Genomic DNA, 19,459 nt, shown 5'->3' with positions numbered 1-19,459 from the left:
CACAACTGGCTCTACAGAGACTCTTTAATAGGGACTAAAAATGATAAAGAACAAACTAGTGGTTTTTGAATGTAAAGGTTTTAACAAATACAATGTTTACAAGCTTTAGCTGAATTTTTAAAGAAAATTTGAATATATTTCTTTACTACAGAAAGACATTAAAGATTCAGGAATATATTTTTAGTTCTATATTTCTTGCCATCAGCTTGAAAATTGTGTTTATTTTGTACATAGAATAATATCCCATAGAAAAAAAGAAATTAAATCAATCCTTCTTCATTAGGAAACTTTTGTAGATTAGATTTTTGAAACACCAAGCCGGTGCAGCTTGAACACATCATCAGTGAAGGACCCAGGGTCATAGGGTGTTTCAGGTCTCTGATCTTCAGACACCCTCGTCTGGGCGACCCAACTGGGGTTAATCCGGCCCCAGTTTGTGTTCAAGAAGCGCACTACTCCATGCGTCTCCCGTCTTGATCAACAGCCACCTTGAGGCTCTTTCAGCAGCCTGATGTTTCTGGTGACTCTTCTCTCAAGCAACCCTCTGATGCCAAGGAGCCTGAATGCAAGATGCACGGTCTGACTGAGGAAGCCTTTTGTGTTTTATGCTTATTATAAAAACTAAAAATGCAAATAAACTATTTGTTGTCTAAATTGCAACAGACTTTCTATTACAGATATTCATTAAGAAAAAAAAGTTGTGTTTTATTTAAAAAGCCATGTAGTATTTGTGGCTCTAAATGATTTTTTATTTAGCAGGTTAAAATGACTCTTTGGCTCATAAAGGTTGCAGACCCCTAGCCTGAAGCTAAATGGTGTGATCTGTTATACACAAATCTATAACCTGTTTTTATATAGATCAATGTGATTTCTGAGTTCTGCATCTGATAATTTATGCTCCAAGAATTTAAGTATTTTTATGGTTCTGAGGTAGGGCACAAGCACTTGGCTCGTCTCCCAAACCGGCTTCAACCCAACATAATCATATTAGAGTGGATGCCTCCCTCCACGGTGCCATGGGAAAGCAGATCGAATGTGAAAACAACAGTTGCAAGTACAAAGAACGTGTGTTTGATCTGCTAGTCAACAGTTACCGACATTAACAATGACTCTGGGCGTATGTCTGACTGCATTTCAATGAGAGCTTAGCTTCTCTTCTTCTCGCTCTAAACTACACACGTTAGTCAAAATAAACCACACAATGTGAACATTTATTTATGAGAGTCTCTTTAGATTATCAGCATTCATGGATGAATTAATGTGGCAGAAAAACACATAAACAGTCAGAAAGATACATAATAAAAAGCCTAACCTCCGGAAAAGGTAAGCTGAATCTGTTCCTTAATGATCTCCAGGGCGATAAAGTCGTGTTTCTCATTGAACCTGCCGTTGTAGAGGAGCAGAGCATTTCTTTCTCTGGTAGCAAACCTGCAGGAAGAGGAAATAGAGATGTTTGACTGCAAAAAATTTGATTTAGAATTTGCAACGATGCATCAAGGATATATCCCAGACCATAATCAGGCGACATTAACTTGACCAGTCAATTGCAAACTCTAGCCTTCGTGAGATGTGTTAGATGTTGGAAGAGGCACAACTTTATGAGGCAAAATTTTCATATATTTGGCCTCTTTTTCCTTGTGTACTTTTGCAGTTTTGTCTAAAATGTGCCATCCGCTTGTACCTTTAATCAGAATGTCTTATTAAATTGGGACATGCCCAAAATAATGCTCCTTAGGAGCTTAGTTGATGTCATGGAAAATGGCTTTTAAAATGTTGACAAGCTTTTGGAAATCAAAAGTTAGAGTATCTTAGACTTAGAGAATAAACACCTTTAGGCTGCTTCTGACAGTAATTCCAAAAGGCTAGATAAACTAATTACAAATATAGGGTTCTAAGAACCGGTTAAAATGTCAACTCCAACATTTTTAGGTGCTTTTAATTAGTAAAATGCATCTTTCTAGCTGGAGGGTATAACCTTTCCAATAAGCATTTAGGATCTTTCTATTTTGGAAATGCAACAATTGGAAATGATCCAAACTTGATCCTATCTTAGATATAATAATAATATAAACATAACATTTTGCTGACTCATAAATAGACCTACATGTGTTACTTGCGGGACACAAGCTAATATCTCAAGTGTATTCATGCAATAATACTATAAAATCTTTGACCCAATGTTGTAGAAATCCTCTGTCCAAGGCCTCAGTAGCTCTACAAAGTACAGAGGGTGCAGAGAGGTTTATGCAAAATCAAGAGAATTGATCCATGTCTCTTCCTATGGCTGATGAAAGAATGTACACAAGGAAAAGTAGCACAACTTTATTATATTTTAACTCAAGTGAGAGTAAAAAGGTATTTGGTGAAAAATCTACTCAACTTCTAAGTGACTGATCATTACAGCTTATATATAAAATGTTATGTTATGTGTAAATTCTGGCATTTTAAAGAGTATAATAAAATATTTCAAAGAAACAAGTAAGGTAATTAACAAAAAAACTATTGCAGGCAGAAAATAATACTTTTCCAAGCTAATTTTCTTTACAACATAAAAGGTATAAACCAAATTCCCCCATTGACACTATTTACTCCTTACTGTATAGTAAATCAATCTCTAAATGTCATGGTAGATTCAATTAAGCTTGAATAAATATTAAGTGTGTGTCTTTTTTATGGAGCACTTTTTTTATTTTTTAAACAAGCTTGTTCATTATTCGGTGATGTTAATAAAAGTGCTTTTCAGTTTTAGTTGATTAAATATATTAATCAAGTAAACCTAAAAACCTATGGTGCAATCTAACTTTTGTCAAAAAGTTACTGTAATTGAGTAAATGGGACGATCCACCTCTGGATCTTTGATCCTTGAGGATTTCAGCTGCTTTACTTATAAGATAAGATCTTATGATCTCCTGCTTAAGTTTCCTGAGTTATTATCTAAAATCTCTTTCCAAGTCAAACAGAACAGGGTTGAAATGCTGAGGATGTTGATTTCTGTTTTTTTTTTTTTTTTTTAAAGAGCAAGTTGTTCCTGAGAAAAGTTGCTCTTGCCAAGTGAAATATGTAAAGGATGTGCAACTCTTGATGAAATAATTTCCTCGCCTTAAAAGTTTCACCAGCTCTCCCCTCTTGGGCACTTGTGTGTTTTGGGTGGGTAGAGAATTCAGATGCGTTGATGCATATTAGGAGTGGAAGGTGAGGGCAGCAAAGTCAGACAACAGATGCCAGTGAGGCCAGGAGGGCAGGAAGTCAGGATGGCTGCAGTCAAACACTGATAAGGAAGACATCACACAGTCTTTCCTGTTTTCACCGCTCTGTATATTTTCCCTCGCCCTCATGCTGTCGATGAATTTAAAAATATTAGTCTCACCTTTATTATTAGGGCCAATAAAACTCAAAGTTTTGGTTCACCTCTTGCAAATGTATTTTTACTGGGAGAGAATAAAGTAACTCGTCCAACCGGGGTTGTTTTTCCTCCAGCAATTTCAGGTTTAAAGAGAGTGTGAGAAACAAACCTCATTAAATTCAGATACGTTTTGTTCTAACACAATGGAAGAGTGTGCATGTCTAGACCTGCCCAAGCTATATTTTAAAACTCAGTTTCCTTTATATCACCATTTACTACACAGCTGCTTAGAACAGGCGGCCCTTTTTAATGGATGTAAAGGACATTTCACAGGTAAAAATACAAAAAATGTACATTATATCCTTTTTATAGCACATAGAGGGGCTAAAAAGCATATAAAGTTAACTCGCAACCAAAAGACGTTTAGCAACCTGTATCTCTACATAAATACTGCAACATTTAGTATTAGGTTATCTTCTTTATATTAAGCTATAGGTATTATTGTTGTAATAAATTCCAAACAACAAAAATGACTCCTAGCATTTGGTTATAAACGCTTGATTATCTAATTCAACAACAGTTACTAAGCTACACCCGTTTAGAGAACTAATTCGCTTCCCTGTGAAACAAATCCAGAAATAATATATTTTATTACTTTCATTAAGGTATTTAGACAAGATAAAATTGTTCTGGTCCAGGGGCCATTTTTGTTCTTGGAGTGTAATTCCAGAATTAAGAAGTAGCCTGCTTTCCATTTTACAACAGGTCCCCTTTGGCAATATCTATTAGTTTGCATAATATTTCAATGGAGATTTAGTAATAGACTTAATTTGCCTTTTTTATATGTCTGGCTTTCGGTAGGAACAATAATACACACCAGATATGCCAGCAACTTTAAAGCCGGGTGTACACTGTGCAATTTTTTTCAGTCGTTGCACGCAGCTGCTGCTCACACTGTACGACTAAACCCTGCGGTTAGTCGTACAGTGTGAGTTCACAGCTTACGATTAATGCTCGGCCCGACTCTCTCATGCTATCTACCTGCTCACACTGTGCAACTAAAAACCACGTTGGATTTGGCTCCGCAGTGAAATGGCACTACTCTGACTCGTCTATCCGGAAGCCAAATAAATAGAAGGGGGATACTGAGCTCACTAGAGTAAAACGCGCTGTTGTTGGCAATTTGTGCAATTTTGTGCTGAAAGCTCTAAAAAGAAAAGGTGATGACGTATTTAAAAAAAAGACATGGATGAGCAAACGTGGCTACCACGGTTGGTCAATTTTACAGACAGAACTGCATTTCACTCATTGCATCCCTGCCACACTTCTGTTTTTACAGAAGAATCCTTGTTTGCGCATGCGCACTGAGCGATTTGCCCACAACGGTCACGATTCCTGATCGGGAGGTAGTCGTGAGAGGCTGATCGCCCCTTGTAACCCCCTGTACACTACACGACTCACGATCAGGCTGAAAGTCGGCCCAATCGAAAGATTGTCGCACGACAGGAAAATCGCCTCGAAAATCGCACAGTGTACGCTGGGCTTAACAGGAATAAGTGTGCTAAGACATAACTAGTTACGGAACTTCAAGCAAGGTCCATTTTTTTCCATTTGAACAGAGTAGGGTTTGAAAATGACAAATAGGCTTCAATTCTTTTTGTGCATCTTTCTTGGCTACCTTTGTTTGTTGTCTTTTAGATGACTTAATGTTTGTAATACTGTAGATTCATATGTTGTGTCATCCAACAGCCTTACGTGTATACTTCCTTCTTAAGCTGCAAACAATAAAACAATAAAAAGCAGCTCCTGAAAGAAAATATTCATTAACTCTTAACCTTATAGCATAAAAAGAGAAAGAAAGGCAAAAAGTACATACATGAAAGACACAGTGAAGTGGAACCTTTGCCGGAGACCCCTGAATGTTACGAACGACTGCCCGGGGAAGCTGCGGGTGGTCATTTCACAGTAAGGCTTCTCGAACTCTCCTGGAGGACACTCGCACATAAACCCTCCAGCGAGTCGGTTGATGCATTTCCCACCATTCTTGCAAACACCGGGAACACAGCGGTCTGAAGAGGCATTCAACTCACAATGCTCGCCTAAAAGGAGAAGCAGAAAGAGTCCAATTAATTACTACTGATATATCGCTTGTGTGAGCTCATCTAAGCAACACAATGGGGATGATTGATGACCATGATGTCTCATTGACTCATCCTTACTTTGTCCTTTCTGAAAGCATGCTGTGAACCCTTAACTAAAATCCAGACTTAATGTAATTAGTTTTGACTTTAACTTAAAAAAAAGCATTTGATTTATTGCCTGCTGTGGCACCTTACAAAGGAATAGGCTACACTGCTGCACTGTTTAATCCACCATCTGAAAATCAAGAGCATAGTACAACAACAAACCAACAAAGACATTGCCATCCACATATCTGGAGATAGCAAATCTCAAGCACAGCTTCATTAACTAAGAGGTGTATTTAAAGATATGCCTACAACACTTAAGCAGATCTGTCAAATTTGCTCGATTTGAAACTGTTTCGTAATGGAGAATTGGCATCTCTAGGGGCCTTTTCACATTAAGACAAAAAAAAACATAATTTCAAAAGTGAATATAGTAAAAGAAATCACTCTAAACAACCTAAGAAGTAACATGGAGAAGAAGTTTCTTTTTTCTTATCTAAAAATTTTGTATTCACCCTCTCCAGCTTTACTTTCCAGATCAATTGCTTGATGTAGTTGATGCAGATGAAAGTATGAGAATTAACCTATTTTATGACATGATCTAATTCTGTGAAATTCCTCTATTAATGGCCATACCAATGTAGCTTAGCTCAAGATCGGCTAAGTGAGCCTAGCTTCCTGGCTCTGATAATTTAAATTCTTGACAGAAAATCCTCTCTGCTACAGATGCTCCTGTCTCCTATGTGGTGTGTCCACCTGCCATCCAGACATGATCTCGCCATCCAATGCGCATACGGACCCCCCCAACATTACAGCTTGGAACCAGCTAATGGCCCTTCTCTCCTCAACATAATCCGTTTTTCCTAGGGTGGAATTATAAGGATCTATTTCCCTGTAATGTAGGAAACCCAAGGAGAACAGATCAACTCCCACCCCTGCTGTCATCAGCCCCATAATGGTCCCTGATGGCCCTGACTACCCAGAGTTTAACTGTGACCTTCAAAGAAGGGACCCTGAGATGTAGGAAAAGGAAATATGGTGGATGAGTGGACAAGATGACATAGGAGAAGGAAGCCAAAAGTCCTGGGAGTGACAAAGGTAGGTATAATCAGGTAATTATATCAGATATGAGGACAAGTAAGGGGGCAAAGGAAGAAGATGAGGCATGGGTACTATGAGAGGGCCCCAGTGCTCTATTAGAGAGCGACAGTGGAGCAGAGAAAATCAGGTATCGAATGTACAAGAGGGAAGTATGGGAGGAAGATCACTGACATCAGGAAGTATTTGGCAAAGAGTTTCAAAAGGAACAATGAACTTTTCCAAGTCTTCCCACAACTCCTGCCACATGAAGCCGGGTTAGCAGAAGTCCAAGCAACCAAATCAAGAATGGTCAGGAAGCTGTAACTTAAACACAAACTATACTAAAGTTTATTTTAAATAATACAATAGCAAACGAATGTTTAACAGATACAATTTTATTTAGTCTTTTTTAAAGCCTATGTAGGGAATTATTAAGGCCAACAAACCAATTGATAAACATTTTTTTTATCTACGTTGAGAAATTACATGGCATGAAAATGACAAAAGTGTAATGGAAACACCTAAGCAATGATATTTCTAACACTCTAATAATCTTATGCTAAGTTTTCCAGACACTCTATCTTTGCCATTAAAGATTTACAATTTTCATTGTGCCGAATGTTTGGAGTGAGTCCACCATTGACTCCCAGACCAACTTTCTGATTATCTGAATTGGAAATCATTTGATCACCTGGGATGCCTTCATAGTTAGTCTGTAAAGACAATTCGACTGTCATCTCTGGATGATCAGGCAACCATTAGAAATAAAAGAAATGTGCCTAAATCTTATTTCCTTCTTCCTAATGCAAAAGCCTGACACAATTCAAGTATGCATTATTAGCAGGCCACATTTGTAAAGGTAAGAGGATTTAATTTTTTGCTCCATTTCTTTACACTTGAACATTACAAAAGTTTTTAGAAACACCAAACTACTACCGGTACTAATTAAGCCTAAATTCAATTGATTCTTTTGGACTGTTTTTCAAAATAAGTGTTTCTATGCTTTATGTAAGATAAAGTTAGGGCACAAGGGGACTTTATTAGATAATTACACCTGTCTGAAGAATGCATGCCCACTTTTAAGACTTAATTGAATCAAAGCTATTGCACATGTAGAGGCAAAATTGCTTTCCCGGTCTTACTATGAATAAAAGCTCCAGCCCAGTCATATTGGTGGGAGGGCATCTGGGTACATCTGCTTTAAAGTCTAACCACAGACTCTCAATTTGAATTCAGATAGGAATTGGTTGGACCACTCTGATTCAAGAATATGCTATGATCTGTGTAACTGGCTGTTGTCATGCCAAAGATTTGTACTCTTACTTTGGGATGTATTGCCCTTCGACAGGTTCTCATAGAGGATTTATTCAGCTTCCCACCACATGATGCTGGTAACATCATGACATGACAACTTCCCCATGGGGATGGTGTGACAAAATGCCAATAAAAAATATATATCTTTGCGAACACTGCATGTCTGTTTTACACATCTAAAAACAATGGTGATCAAAGCAGGAAAACTACTAACCTATAAGCTATAGAGAACTGGAATGAGCTAACATGCTTAGAAGTTATGCTTTTCAAATTAAAAGCTGTCATTATATCAGCAGATATATTGTGATTAAAATTGAGTAAAACTAAGAGTCTTTGTTGTGTTTTAAAACTTCATTTGTTAAAACACATTGTACAATGCAAATATTTTTTAAGGCTTTAGAAATTTTGTTTAAACATTCTGTGAAATGTTAACATATTGATTAGCTTGGCAAGCATGTTAAAATGTTGATGCTTTTACTTTTGAAAGAAAAGAAAAGCCTTGATTTTTAAAATTCGTAAAATTTTATCAAACATAGATCCTAAAGTAAAAATATAAAAATGACATAAGTAACTGCTATTTAACACTAGATGTGAGTTCCTCTACTGTTTGTGCAAGTTTAAAAAAACTTGTTTAGAGGTCAAACACATTTCAACATTAGCCCCATGAACTAGTCAAAGCAGTTTGGCAGCTTTTCCGTAGACAGAAGAGAAATACTTGGAGAAGGGAAAAAAAAAGAAAAAAGAAAAAGTTATTAAATTTGAAACTTGGCCTACCTGTGAAGTCTTCCAGGCACTCGCAGGTGTACCCCCCTTCACGACTGCGGCACGTTCCGTTGTTCTTGCATGGCCCCGAGTAGCAAAGGTCGATCTCAGTCTCGCAGTAGTCCCCGGTGAAACCAACAGGACAGCGGCACCGGAGCCCATTGATGGGGTGGATGGGTCGAAAAAGAACCGTGTTGGAGGCGATAAATGGCGGCGAGCTGTCGAATTTTAGCACAGAGACACACTTCATGTAGTTCTCACAGGGCTCCCGGAGGCAGATGTTATCATCAAATGGCAACACCTGGAGAGACAGTTACCATTTGAGTTAGACCAACATAACACACCTCTTTATTTCACATCTAGCTTTCACTTATAGGCTACCTCCTGAGAGGATATGAGTCTCAGCAGCGTTCTGTTCAGGTAGATCTGCTCTTGGAGCTCCTCAGAGGGGAAGAATGTTCCTCTACCCGAGGCGCTTCCTGGTTGCAGTGCTGAAAAGGTAACGTTTAGGATGGAGCCCTGCACATCGGTGTCATTTTGGATGTTGAAGACAAACACAGCCTCCCGTTTGGTGGACAGCACCGCCGCCACCCCTTCAAGGAACCGGCTGAGGAGGGGAGACAGAAATCGCTCCTGCGACATATTCTCCAGACGCACCGTGATGCTGTTGGTGAGCATATCGTCAGTGATTATGATGACGCGCAGCGTGCAAATGGCAACAACTTGATGGAGGCCGTCTGGAAGAAAGAGACATCAGGTTAGATGATGAAAAAAAACTTTGACTTTAGTATGAAGCTTGTCATAATACAGGGTTTTTCCAATACTAGGGCATGGGTTAATCAACATAACAAAGGGAAGGAATGGTAATGTTTTATATAAAAGCACATCTCCCTTAAAATATTGAATCATCCTTTAATTGGTAGGTAATTATTGATATTTAGATCTAATACTAAACATTAGTGTCTGGTACCAGTATAGCTGAATTTACAGCCCCTATATATCCTAGTCACAGTCCAGACCTGACTCTACTGTCTGCCTGACCACAGAGCTTTTCTGCTATATATTTTAACATGGTATTATTTGTGAACATGTTGTTTTTATGCACTGGGAGGGACCAGCAATGGCTAATTCATGAAGATAAGAAGAAAACCAAAGTATCATCTTAAAGAAGTATATTGTGGATTGCAAAAATCTTCTGTTTACAAAATCTAGACAATTTATTTTCATAGACAACAGTTCATAATATGTCTAGGGAAAGCATTTATTTTTTAACGACCACTGTAGTCACAAATAGAGAGCATAATCTCCAATATACAAGTTATCCATGATAGTTCAGTATTTAGCTAAACAGTCATGGTTTTAAAAAAAGCTCACATTTTCCAATTTAGGTTTAGGTTTTTCCTTGGCTGAAAGGGGCCTGTTGTACAGCAGAATTGCCCTTCCCTCACCTGTTGCTGTGTACTTCCTGTAAATAAACTGTATAGGTAAACAAAAGGTATTTTTAAGTGTTATGTTGGGGTTGTTCTTTAGATAAATCCATATTAATTTAAACATAAACCTCTTTTTCATTTATAGTTGGGGGTTTCTAATACTGCCATTTTATTGTTTGCCCTTTCCAAGGATTCCTGATTAAATAGATTATCTGCTATGCCAGCAAAAGCACTATAGCAGAAATTAGGTAAAAGGATACTCTTATCCAAGATGAATAAATCAACTACTAACTAGGCTGATTTAGATCAAACACAAAGTTTACACTATTGTTTTTTTTTTTATCTTTTTTTTTTTTTTTTTTACATTTTATGCATTGATTCTGTGTAAAAAGGATAAAAACCTAGAAACAAAGATCAATATTAAAAGATAGACTTGAAGAAGCTTTGGAAAAATTTGTCATGAAATTCAAATATGTGGTTAAATATAAAGAAATTGATCAAATTAAGTTATAAGTTACCACCACTGGAGAGGAGCAAAGAAAAATGTGAAGAAATAAAAAATTTGTAGATCAAACACTTAAATTTTCTCATCAATATGCTTGGTTAGACAGAACATTTGCATATTTATCTGTTAGAATTGTCCAGGTCATGATCCGTGTGGGAATCTATGGAAAGAATTCCAAATTGCTGCACATTCTTCATCTTGCCTGACTAAGTTTGAGCTACATTATTTGATTTTCTCCTATCAGGTTCAAAAAGCTGTTAAACTTTGCTTTACACTACAATCACAATCTATTTTAGAGCTCTGGTGCCTATGGAAGGAGCAGGAGGGCTTTACATTGGAGCGAATACAGTCTGGGTGAAATACGGCTTAGGACAGGTGGTGAGGCCAGTTGAAACACATGGAAGCAAGGTAATACTATTGAAGCTACCCTGACGGATGGGTCAGATTGCAGCACCAAACGAGCAGAGGAGTGAGTCTTTACATATGTGTATGTGTGCATGTGGTCGTGGTTCGGCTTTAAGGGTTAAAGGGTCATTGCTGATGTTCAACCACAGGTGCTCTGTCACTATTACAAATCAGATCATTCCTCAAAACAAGCATTCTGTAAAGGCAGAGTGTGGACAGGGTACTCAATCAGCATCAGCTCACAGCTAGTCCATCTAAAAATCAACGAATTTATCTTAGACAAACAACTCTCATCAGCAAAAAAAAGGAAAGCCAGTTACTAACATGTATGCAAGAAAGAAATGCATTAAAATCACTCAACAGCACAACAAAATTATCTAGTGGTTGTAAAAGATTACTGTTGTAAGGTAGTAGCATCTAGGTGCTCATTCAACACAAAGTGCTGACAGACAGAGTCCTCCACACCTGTCTCTACCCAAAGCGCCTGGGACCACAACGTTATCCCACTTGCCGCCAGAGATCCATCACCTGGCTCTCTTTAAGACACACATCCTGCGTGGAGACCGTTACAATGACTGTATACACAATCATGATTTAGGAAATAACAGTCCGCCTTGATGGCTTGATGTTCCACACACATAGGGTCACCTACCTGCTAAGTGCAAAGTCAAACATTAGACCAGCATCGCCATGTGCTGCAGAACAAAATACCATCTGGCACAATGTTTTAAAAGTGGGTCCAACTGCATGTAACTACAAAGCTCTGTGCCGGAATCCCCTATTCTTTAATTTATATTTATACTCCTCTGCAATGAAGCACTCAGACTACCAGTGTCCTTTAAGCAATGGTACAAATTTCCATGCAAAGGGTGTGTGTGGGGGGAGTCGGCATTATTGAGGCGCAATGATTATAGCCCTGGAAGAAGGTAAGCCACTAAAGTAGTGTGGGAATATCACTGAATAGCAGATCCATGATGAAGGTGCTATAAAGAAGATATTCAGGAGGTAATATATTGTCTTTCTACAATATTCTGAACTACACTATTTATAGAAGCCCACCAGCTGCTAGTGTGGAATCACACACGTATGGAGAGGATGGGTTGGACACTGGAAAGGGTGTGGCAGGGACATTTGCCAGGGTAAACAGTGATTTGTACGCCTTAAAATGCCATTATCTTATGAACACAGATTCCATCCAGCAACATTTGTGGGAAAAGATTGTAAACCCCCTCAACAAAAAAATCCAACGCACGTCTTCTTATCTCAACTGATAAAAACTTGATTTGCTCCTACCTTACGATGAGCTGGTTCTTCCAAACCAAGCACCTGTCTAAGCCTAGCAACCGTTTACAATGGCCAAAATGGGACCTCTTTTACCAAATAATTTCACCACAAAGACTAATTTGTATTGATTGATGATAGATCACCTCTAAAAAATGAGAGATGGTTACGAAAGAACCCTAAAATCATCTTAGTCTTTCATTAGTCAACATTTACAGATATGTTACTACCTTACTTAGCATCACAGTAGTATGCCCACTTTTAGAAATCTCACCAATATTAACACCAATCCTGACTTTTTGCTTCATGAACAAAGGTACTGTCGAGTAACAAAGATTTTATGTCTTGGCTCTGATCTGTTTTTACCACCAACGTGGCAGATTTTTTCCAATTCCTTTAATTAGAACACAACTGAATGTTCTACTGGATTTTGCATCATATTTATTTATTCTGCACTGCACTGAACCTTTCCATATAAATGCCTTTTGCGCCAGGACTTCAAACTGGTTTTACTTTTCTCCAACACTGTTTACATTCTGATCACTGCTGCACTTTATAAATGGTAGTGTTCATTTCCCTGTTCACTTTATGCATTGAAATGTGGTTTTGAATACACTCTGTATATACAAGATGTCAACAAAGTTTGTCTAAGTCTAATTCTACCTAGAAACCCAAAATGTTATTTTGCTGTAACCTTTTTTTAACCCTGGCAAGAACAGACCAAGATCTCATCTGGTAACTAAAACCAGATCTGACCGGTCATTAGCCAGTCTGATCTAGTGACACTCTTCAGTGTGGATGCATATACTTGTGAAGAAGCCTCAAATTTAGCTTCTGTCAGTTAGTCAGGTGTTAAAAGGTTAGGTCAAAGGAAGTTTTAAAAGGCTGGCGTGATTATACCTCTGCATGTCATCAAGGTTGCAAGTAAATATGGCCTATTCCCTATGCTTTTTATTTTTACTTTTTTATATTTTCTATACATTTTTTTATATATTTATTATTATTTATTTATTTATTTATTTTTTTTCATTTATATATATATATATATATTCTTTTTTTTTGTTGCTAGGATGTGCAGCCTATGCTTTTTAAAGTACTTTTCCATCAGCACTGATGAACATACATGCAGACACACACACAATCCTCCCAAACCTAAATCTGTCTATCAAGTGTCAGTGTGTTGCTCTAAACACATCTATTTGTCTTTAACGCAAAACCACACACAAACACTGGATGTGGCTTGAGCTCGCCATGTCTAACAGGGTGTTGATACACACTGTTGCCAGCTTTCTCTGTGCCTCACAAGCACACATGGCTTTTTAACTACCCCAAAGTATAACACACATAGAGAGTGTGTGTTGATTGAAGAAAAGTGAATAGAGATGTGAAAAAGTAACACGAGAACCAGGATCAGTCCAAAAGCAAATCCAATTGAACCTGGGTTTACATTAAATCCCTAAAGCCATAGGAATGTAGCTATTTTCTACATTGGTGGCCGAATCCCCCCCAACCCACCAACTTCTCTGTGTAAAACTAACAGAGGTGATTAATCAGCTAGTTAGTGACAGGGTTGATAAAAACACAGCGAACAAACATCACATTTGTTACTCATTTGCCACAGAGGGGTGACCATACCACCACAAATCCCCATAAGTAGGGACTGAAAGATAAAAAAAAATTGAACATATTTAAGGACTCCACTCTTACAGTTTTTCTAAGTGCTGAACCTTCTAAAAAGTCTTTTTTTTTTCTTCACTGTTTTTAAATACCATCCAGGTTGAGGAAGACATTAAATTAAAAGCGTAACCATAGAGGCATACTATAAAGCAGCAGGAAGGACAGCATATTTAAAAATAAAATAAAAGCTTAATTCAATTGGGTTCTGCCCAGCAACACTTATAAAGTGCTGTTCAAGTTCTACAGCAGGGCATCAATTTTTTTATTGTCCTAACTAGAAAAACTTGTCCTACTTAACATATTTGTTACAGTTCCTTATGACTTTTTTTTTTTTCATTATAATGGCTCTGACTGTTTATTAAATTGTATGTGTTTTGCTCATTCTTATTTTGAAGAGTTTCTAATTAAAATAGTTCTCTGTTCTCTACAGATGTTTATATCTGAAGAAAATGAAAGCCATGGAGTTGAATTAGTAAGTAAAATAAAATAAAAATATTATTCAAAAGGGTTTAATTTCCTGAAGTTTGCAATGTTCTATCACTTAAGATTTATTTCTTATCTTCTTTAAGGGTTTTAATAGAAGCGACACTGACTTTCAACTGTCTTTATCATATTTTATATCTTTTTTTGCTTATATGCATTATTTGCATTTTTAATATTTTCATCAAAGTTGTCTCCCCCAACAGAAACAGTAGTCAACATTTTTGCATCTCTGCTCCAACAAAATGTCCACTTCATGTCTAATTTTCTCCTCTGCTGAATGCCAACCATTGCCATCATCGGATCGTGTATCAGCAGGCTGCAGACACACTGACAGACATCCTGTTTGCTGAATGCAGAGGGAAATCACCAGGACGAAGAGAGAAAAAAACGAATCTGTACAGACAGCAGCTCAATCAAATAGCCATTAATCAAAAGATGTGCAGCCAGCTCTGGAAAAATAAAAGACGAACAGGAAACGAGAGAGGGATTTGTAACGGGAAAATAGAGAAATGTGGGGTTAAAATGGAAATGGTAAAAAGTGTTCAGGAAAAAAAAAAGCATTGGATAGTTGAATTTTCCTTAAAAGAACTTAAAAAAAGGCAGAACCTCCCTGCTGACGATGTGAGGCTTTTAAATCAGTAGTTCATTTTACTTACTTTCAATAATTATTCAATTTACCTCAGTTTAATTCTTGCTTCAGCATTAAGCAAATAGTCCTAACACTTATTTACATTTAAACACACTAATTTAAACCTCTGTCCAGATGTTGTTGAATGGGTTGCTAACACATTCTTTCGCAGTACACATCAATAACCATGTAATAACATGGTAATAACATGGTAATAACATAACAAGTTACACTATATTACTAGGTAACAAAAAAAAAAACTATGGAGAATTTTGCTAAGTATTCTGCTTCAAATTTTAGGCAGACAAGGTAAAGTCAGACTTCTTAGATTTCAAACTGTTATGTGTTACATAATGTATTATGTAATAAATGCAGTTTATTACTTGACGTATAACAGAAAACCAAACCTAGAAGTAAGCAAGCCAATCTTCTTAACTAAACTCTTATTTATATGTAACTTTAGTTCAGTTTTATAATGCTTTATTTATCTGATCATAAGTTACAATTTACTTTGTAAGTCATTGGTGACTTGGTTAGGTTCTAATCTAGTGGTGATTACCCACCAAATGTCTCCATTATTACACTGTTACATAAAATTGAAATAATTACATAAAGATAATTACTTTAAAATTATATACCTTATTTTTTGGGCAATTATCAAATAAAGATTTTCTTGTTACCAAGTAATATAGTGTAGCTCGCTATGTTATTACCATGTTATTACATGGTTATTGATGTACCGTAAAAAAGTGTTACCGAGGGGTTATGTCAGATGTGCCATTTTCACTTACCAGTGGGGAGTCTGACCTAGTGGAAAAATTGTAAATCTTTTGGAAAGTAAGCTTTTATGAGGGATGCAAACAACAACGTTTAAACAGAGCGTGCACAAGGAGAAATGGGCTTGTGCACACGATTGCACACGTTTAATAGGCTTTCCCTCTGTGCAGCAGGTGCAGGGTTGTTCACGTGCATTTTTTTTTAAGTGGAGAGGGTGGGTTTCTTCAAAAATCTTCCACTATACCTTTAAGTCGTTCTAACAGATACATTGATTATTAGTTGTTCTTTATTAAAACCTCATCAAAAACAAAGAGCTCATGAATTTGAACACTGCAATATTTCCTCTGGTTTTTTTGAGCCCTTAGTCCAGAGTTATGTCATATATTCTTATCTTATTTTACAGAACAGCTTGTTTTTAAAGCAGTTTTTCATTACAAAAGGCTACTCAGATGTGTCACTACCAGGCATAACCCATTTGTTTATATGTACACCAAGGTCAGAAAATTTTAGTATTTAAAATACAAAATATATATATTTTCTACCATTCCATCCCTGCAATTTAAAGATCTTTCAATAAGATGTTAGAGAAAATTCCAGAATAGCTACAGCTTTCATTGACTGTGAGGAATGTAGACAAAACAGCACTGACTACCTCTCCCTCATTGCTGCACACTGTCAGCCAGCTTGCTGAAAGTACTTGAAAAGAAAACACGTACTGAAACTAACATCTGGAAAATCTATCTGAATCAGATAAGTTCCAGAAAAAAAAAAAGATACAAAAAGACACATCACTGTAAATTCATTGCTTTATATATATAATATTTAAGGCTCACAGGTTTTAATCATTACTTTGTACTAATGCCAAATACAAACATGAGCTAACCAAGTGTAGATGATTAACCACAGGAATGCAGGAGGCGGCAGGTGAACAGATGCAGTGAAAAGCCATTTTTTGCTTCAAAGAAAGGAAGCTACGCGACCAGGCTACTACATTCCACTACATTAAAAGCTACTTCTTGACATCAAAAGAGAAAAGTTTCATCAATCTGTCAACACCCACACAAGTAAAATCACATCTGAAGACTGTTTTTGCTCTTCAACACCAATCATGGCCTCAATGGCCCTTAGAGGCTCATTGAGGCCAAGTTTTGTGCAGGTTTTTCTTGTCTGCTCATGCACTGATATGCATATGTGTGCAAGTTTGTATCTGGAAGAACTTAACCACAATCCCCTCCAAAATCTTACAAATAGTAGAAAAGTCTCTGACATTGATGGAAAGAATGGATGACTGCAACATTAATGGTGTGCGCAAAAATACACCCTATGAACGACAGTAAGAAATTGTTTTCCCGAGTTTTTCCTCCCATTTCTGAAAAAAATATGCTTTTTTAAAGATGGCATTATAAAAGCATGCATGGTTCTAGGACCAAAGGGTTTTTCTATTCAAAATGATGCAAAGTTAAAATGTACCCCTTACTGTGTCCAATTCAGACATATATTAATAGCATAAGCTCTTTTTTGTATGATTGGATCATTTCAAGGCAGGGAATCATCTATGCTAGTTTGGACAAGGCCAAATGCAAAGCATCGGAGGATATTTACCCTGAGAAATAGTGTAACCAACACTGTACAGGCATGTTCAACACTAAACCCGGAGAGACTAATAGCAAATCGTATATTAAAATCTCTTTCTTGCATATGGAACACGTATATTTAATACAAAAAAGGCCATTAGCTAAGATTGCTTTAAACTTAGAACAACTTGCTGTGAGATAAAAGAAAAAAATACCAAAGCAATCCTCCAAAATTAAATTAAAGATTAAGGAAAAAGGTTAAGGATACTGAATCTTGAGTAAAAGCAATACAAGAACAATAAAAAAGTGTTAATTTTGGCAGGTGATCCTTCTACACCTGCTGCTCCAAAAATGAGACTAATTGGCCTTTTCCCCATAGCAACCCCCATTTCTTCCTCCCCTCTCTGTAGTAATCGCAGTAGTAGGATTAGTTTCTTTTCTTCCATGTTCCTTATAAGCTTTCATAAATTAAAAACTCAAATAGGGTACACAAAAGACTCCTTTCTGTTCCGGACTCAGAGAGAGAGCGGGTAAGGCCTCAGAGTATGCTGGGTGTGTAATGACCCGACTGTCAGAGGGATAACATCCAAACCACAGGCGGAGAACAGGTGGCAACACACAGAGACACGCTGGCTGACCCGGAGTCAGTCATTGATTCAGTAGAGAGGAAAGAAAACAGGTGGGCTGACTGCTTATGGACAATGACTCAAGCAGGGGTGAAGGACTAAGACTTTGGGTGTGAAAAACAGAAACACTGCAGCTCATACGGCTCATGCGTCCTAACATTATAAAGCCGTCTAAAGTTTTGCTTTAGACAAAGCAACTCCTTGTTGACCCTAATCAAACATAGCTGAAAATTTCTTAAAAATTGCTTTCTTTCCTCTTGGGTTTCAACGTTAATTGCGATATAAGCAGCAACATCCATCTTGTTTGGTCAGCTTGAGGATGTATTGGGTCTCTTTTGATGATTTACAGGAGTTCAAAAGCCTGCATCACTATATCAACTTTTTCCAATGCCACCCCACCCTTATTGTGAAACACAGCGGACTTCATACAATATTCCTCGACTGCCCTTAGTGGCTTAAGCAGCGCAGTGAGGGGCATCAGGTGCCAGGCCAAAAAACAGCCCAGCTTGAATATCTATGTCCCATTTAGGATCCCTGGGAGAGAGCGGTGAGAAGAATAGAAGCACTGTTTGTAACCAGACAATACTTAACTAACCTGGAGGAGGGCACCAGACAACAAAAAAATTCCACTTATCAATGCATGTCTTATTTTGAGGGGCTAAAATCAGACTGGTTTAGTTCAAGAGCTGCAAAACCAAAGACTAAACATCTGAAATAGTATGAGTTTGATTAATTACTGTTGCTTTTGACATATAAGACATACTTGTATCCAGAAATTGAAAATGTGAAATGTGAGAAATACACATGAAGTCTTCCAATCTGTGTAAATCAATGAGGGGAAGAGTTCTTGGTATTCTAAACCAGGTGTCATGCGATGCTCGCCTTGCCTGCCTCATGCAAACTCAATTAGAACATTTCAGAGCTTAGCAACAAAACGGCTGCACAAAACAAGACTTAGAGAGACGTTTGAGGAATTTCATATGTATTTGATGTGAAATATAGTTTAATCTACTTAGCTCTTTTAGAGTAGAACCCTGCGATCTTAGTTTGAACTGTCTTACAGAGCCCCTTTCTCATGTCTGTCTGCCAGCCTTTCCCTTAAGCCAACTAATAAAATTAAAGCCTCTATATCCCCTTATTAAAGGTCCAGAGTTCACAGCTTCCAGGTGTCATCTGGCTCTGTTTTCACAAAACAGTACTTTGCCAAATACGAAGAAGAGAGGGAAAAAAATGCAGTTTCACCTCGTTAAGACAGATGGTGAAAGAGCTGGTCAACGTATCGGTAAAGTGGATCAGTTCTTGGATTACAAAATGTGATTTACGATTCTTTCTGCAAAGTAATGCCGTATATTTGAGTCTTCGAGGGGTGATTTAGACGTTTTGAATTT

The 19,459-nt window shown here is 37.4% G+C and overlaps 1 protein-coding gene across 1 annotated transcript in view; it reads right to left on the bottom strand.

Moving 5' to 3' along the window:
- Nucleotides 1-19,459, bottom strand: part of celsr1a (cadherin EGF LAG seven-pass G-type receptor 1a) — a 98,055-nt gene that overhangs the window by 45,107 nt on the left and 33,489 nt on the right. Inside the window, 4 exon segments of the mRNA XM_038274561.1 lie at nucleotides 1,313-1,428; nucleotides 5,220-5,442; nucleotides 8,698-8,986; nucleotides 9,067-9,422. Coding sequence (XP_038130489.1) covers nucleotides 1,313-1,428; nucleotides 5,220-5,442; nucleotides 8,698-8,986; nucleotides 9,067-9,422 — 984 coding nt within the window.

This window comes from Cyprinodon tularosa, unplaced genomic scaffold (assembly GCF_016077235.1).
Source record: "Cyprinodon tularosa strain WSP-4 unplaced genomic scaffold, ASM1607723v1 ctg92, whole genome shotgun sequence".
Taxonomy (NCBI): Eukaryota; Metazoa; Chordata; class Actinopteri; order Cyprinodontiformes; family Cyprinodontidae; genus Cyprinodon; species Cyprinodon tularosa.
This window is presented reverse-complemented; position numbering and strand designations above follow the sequence as displayed.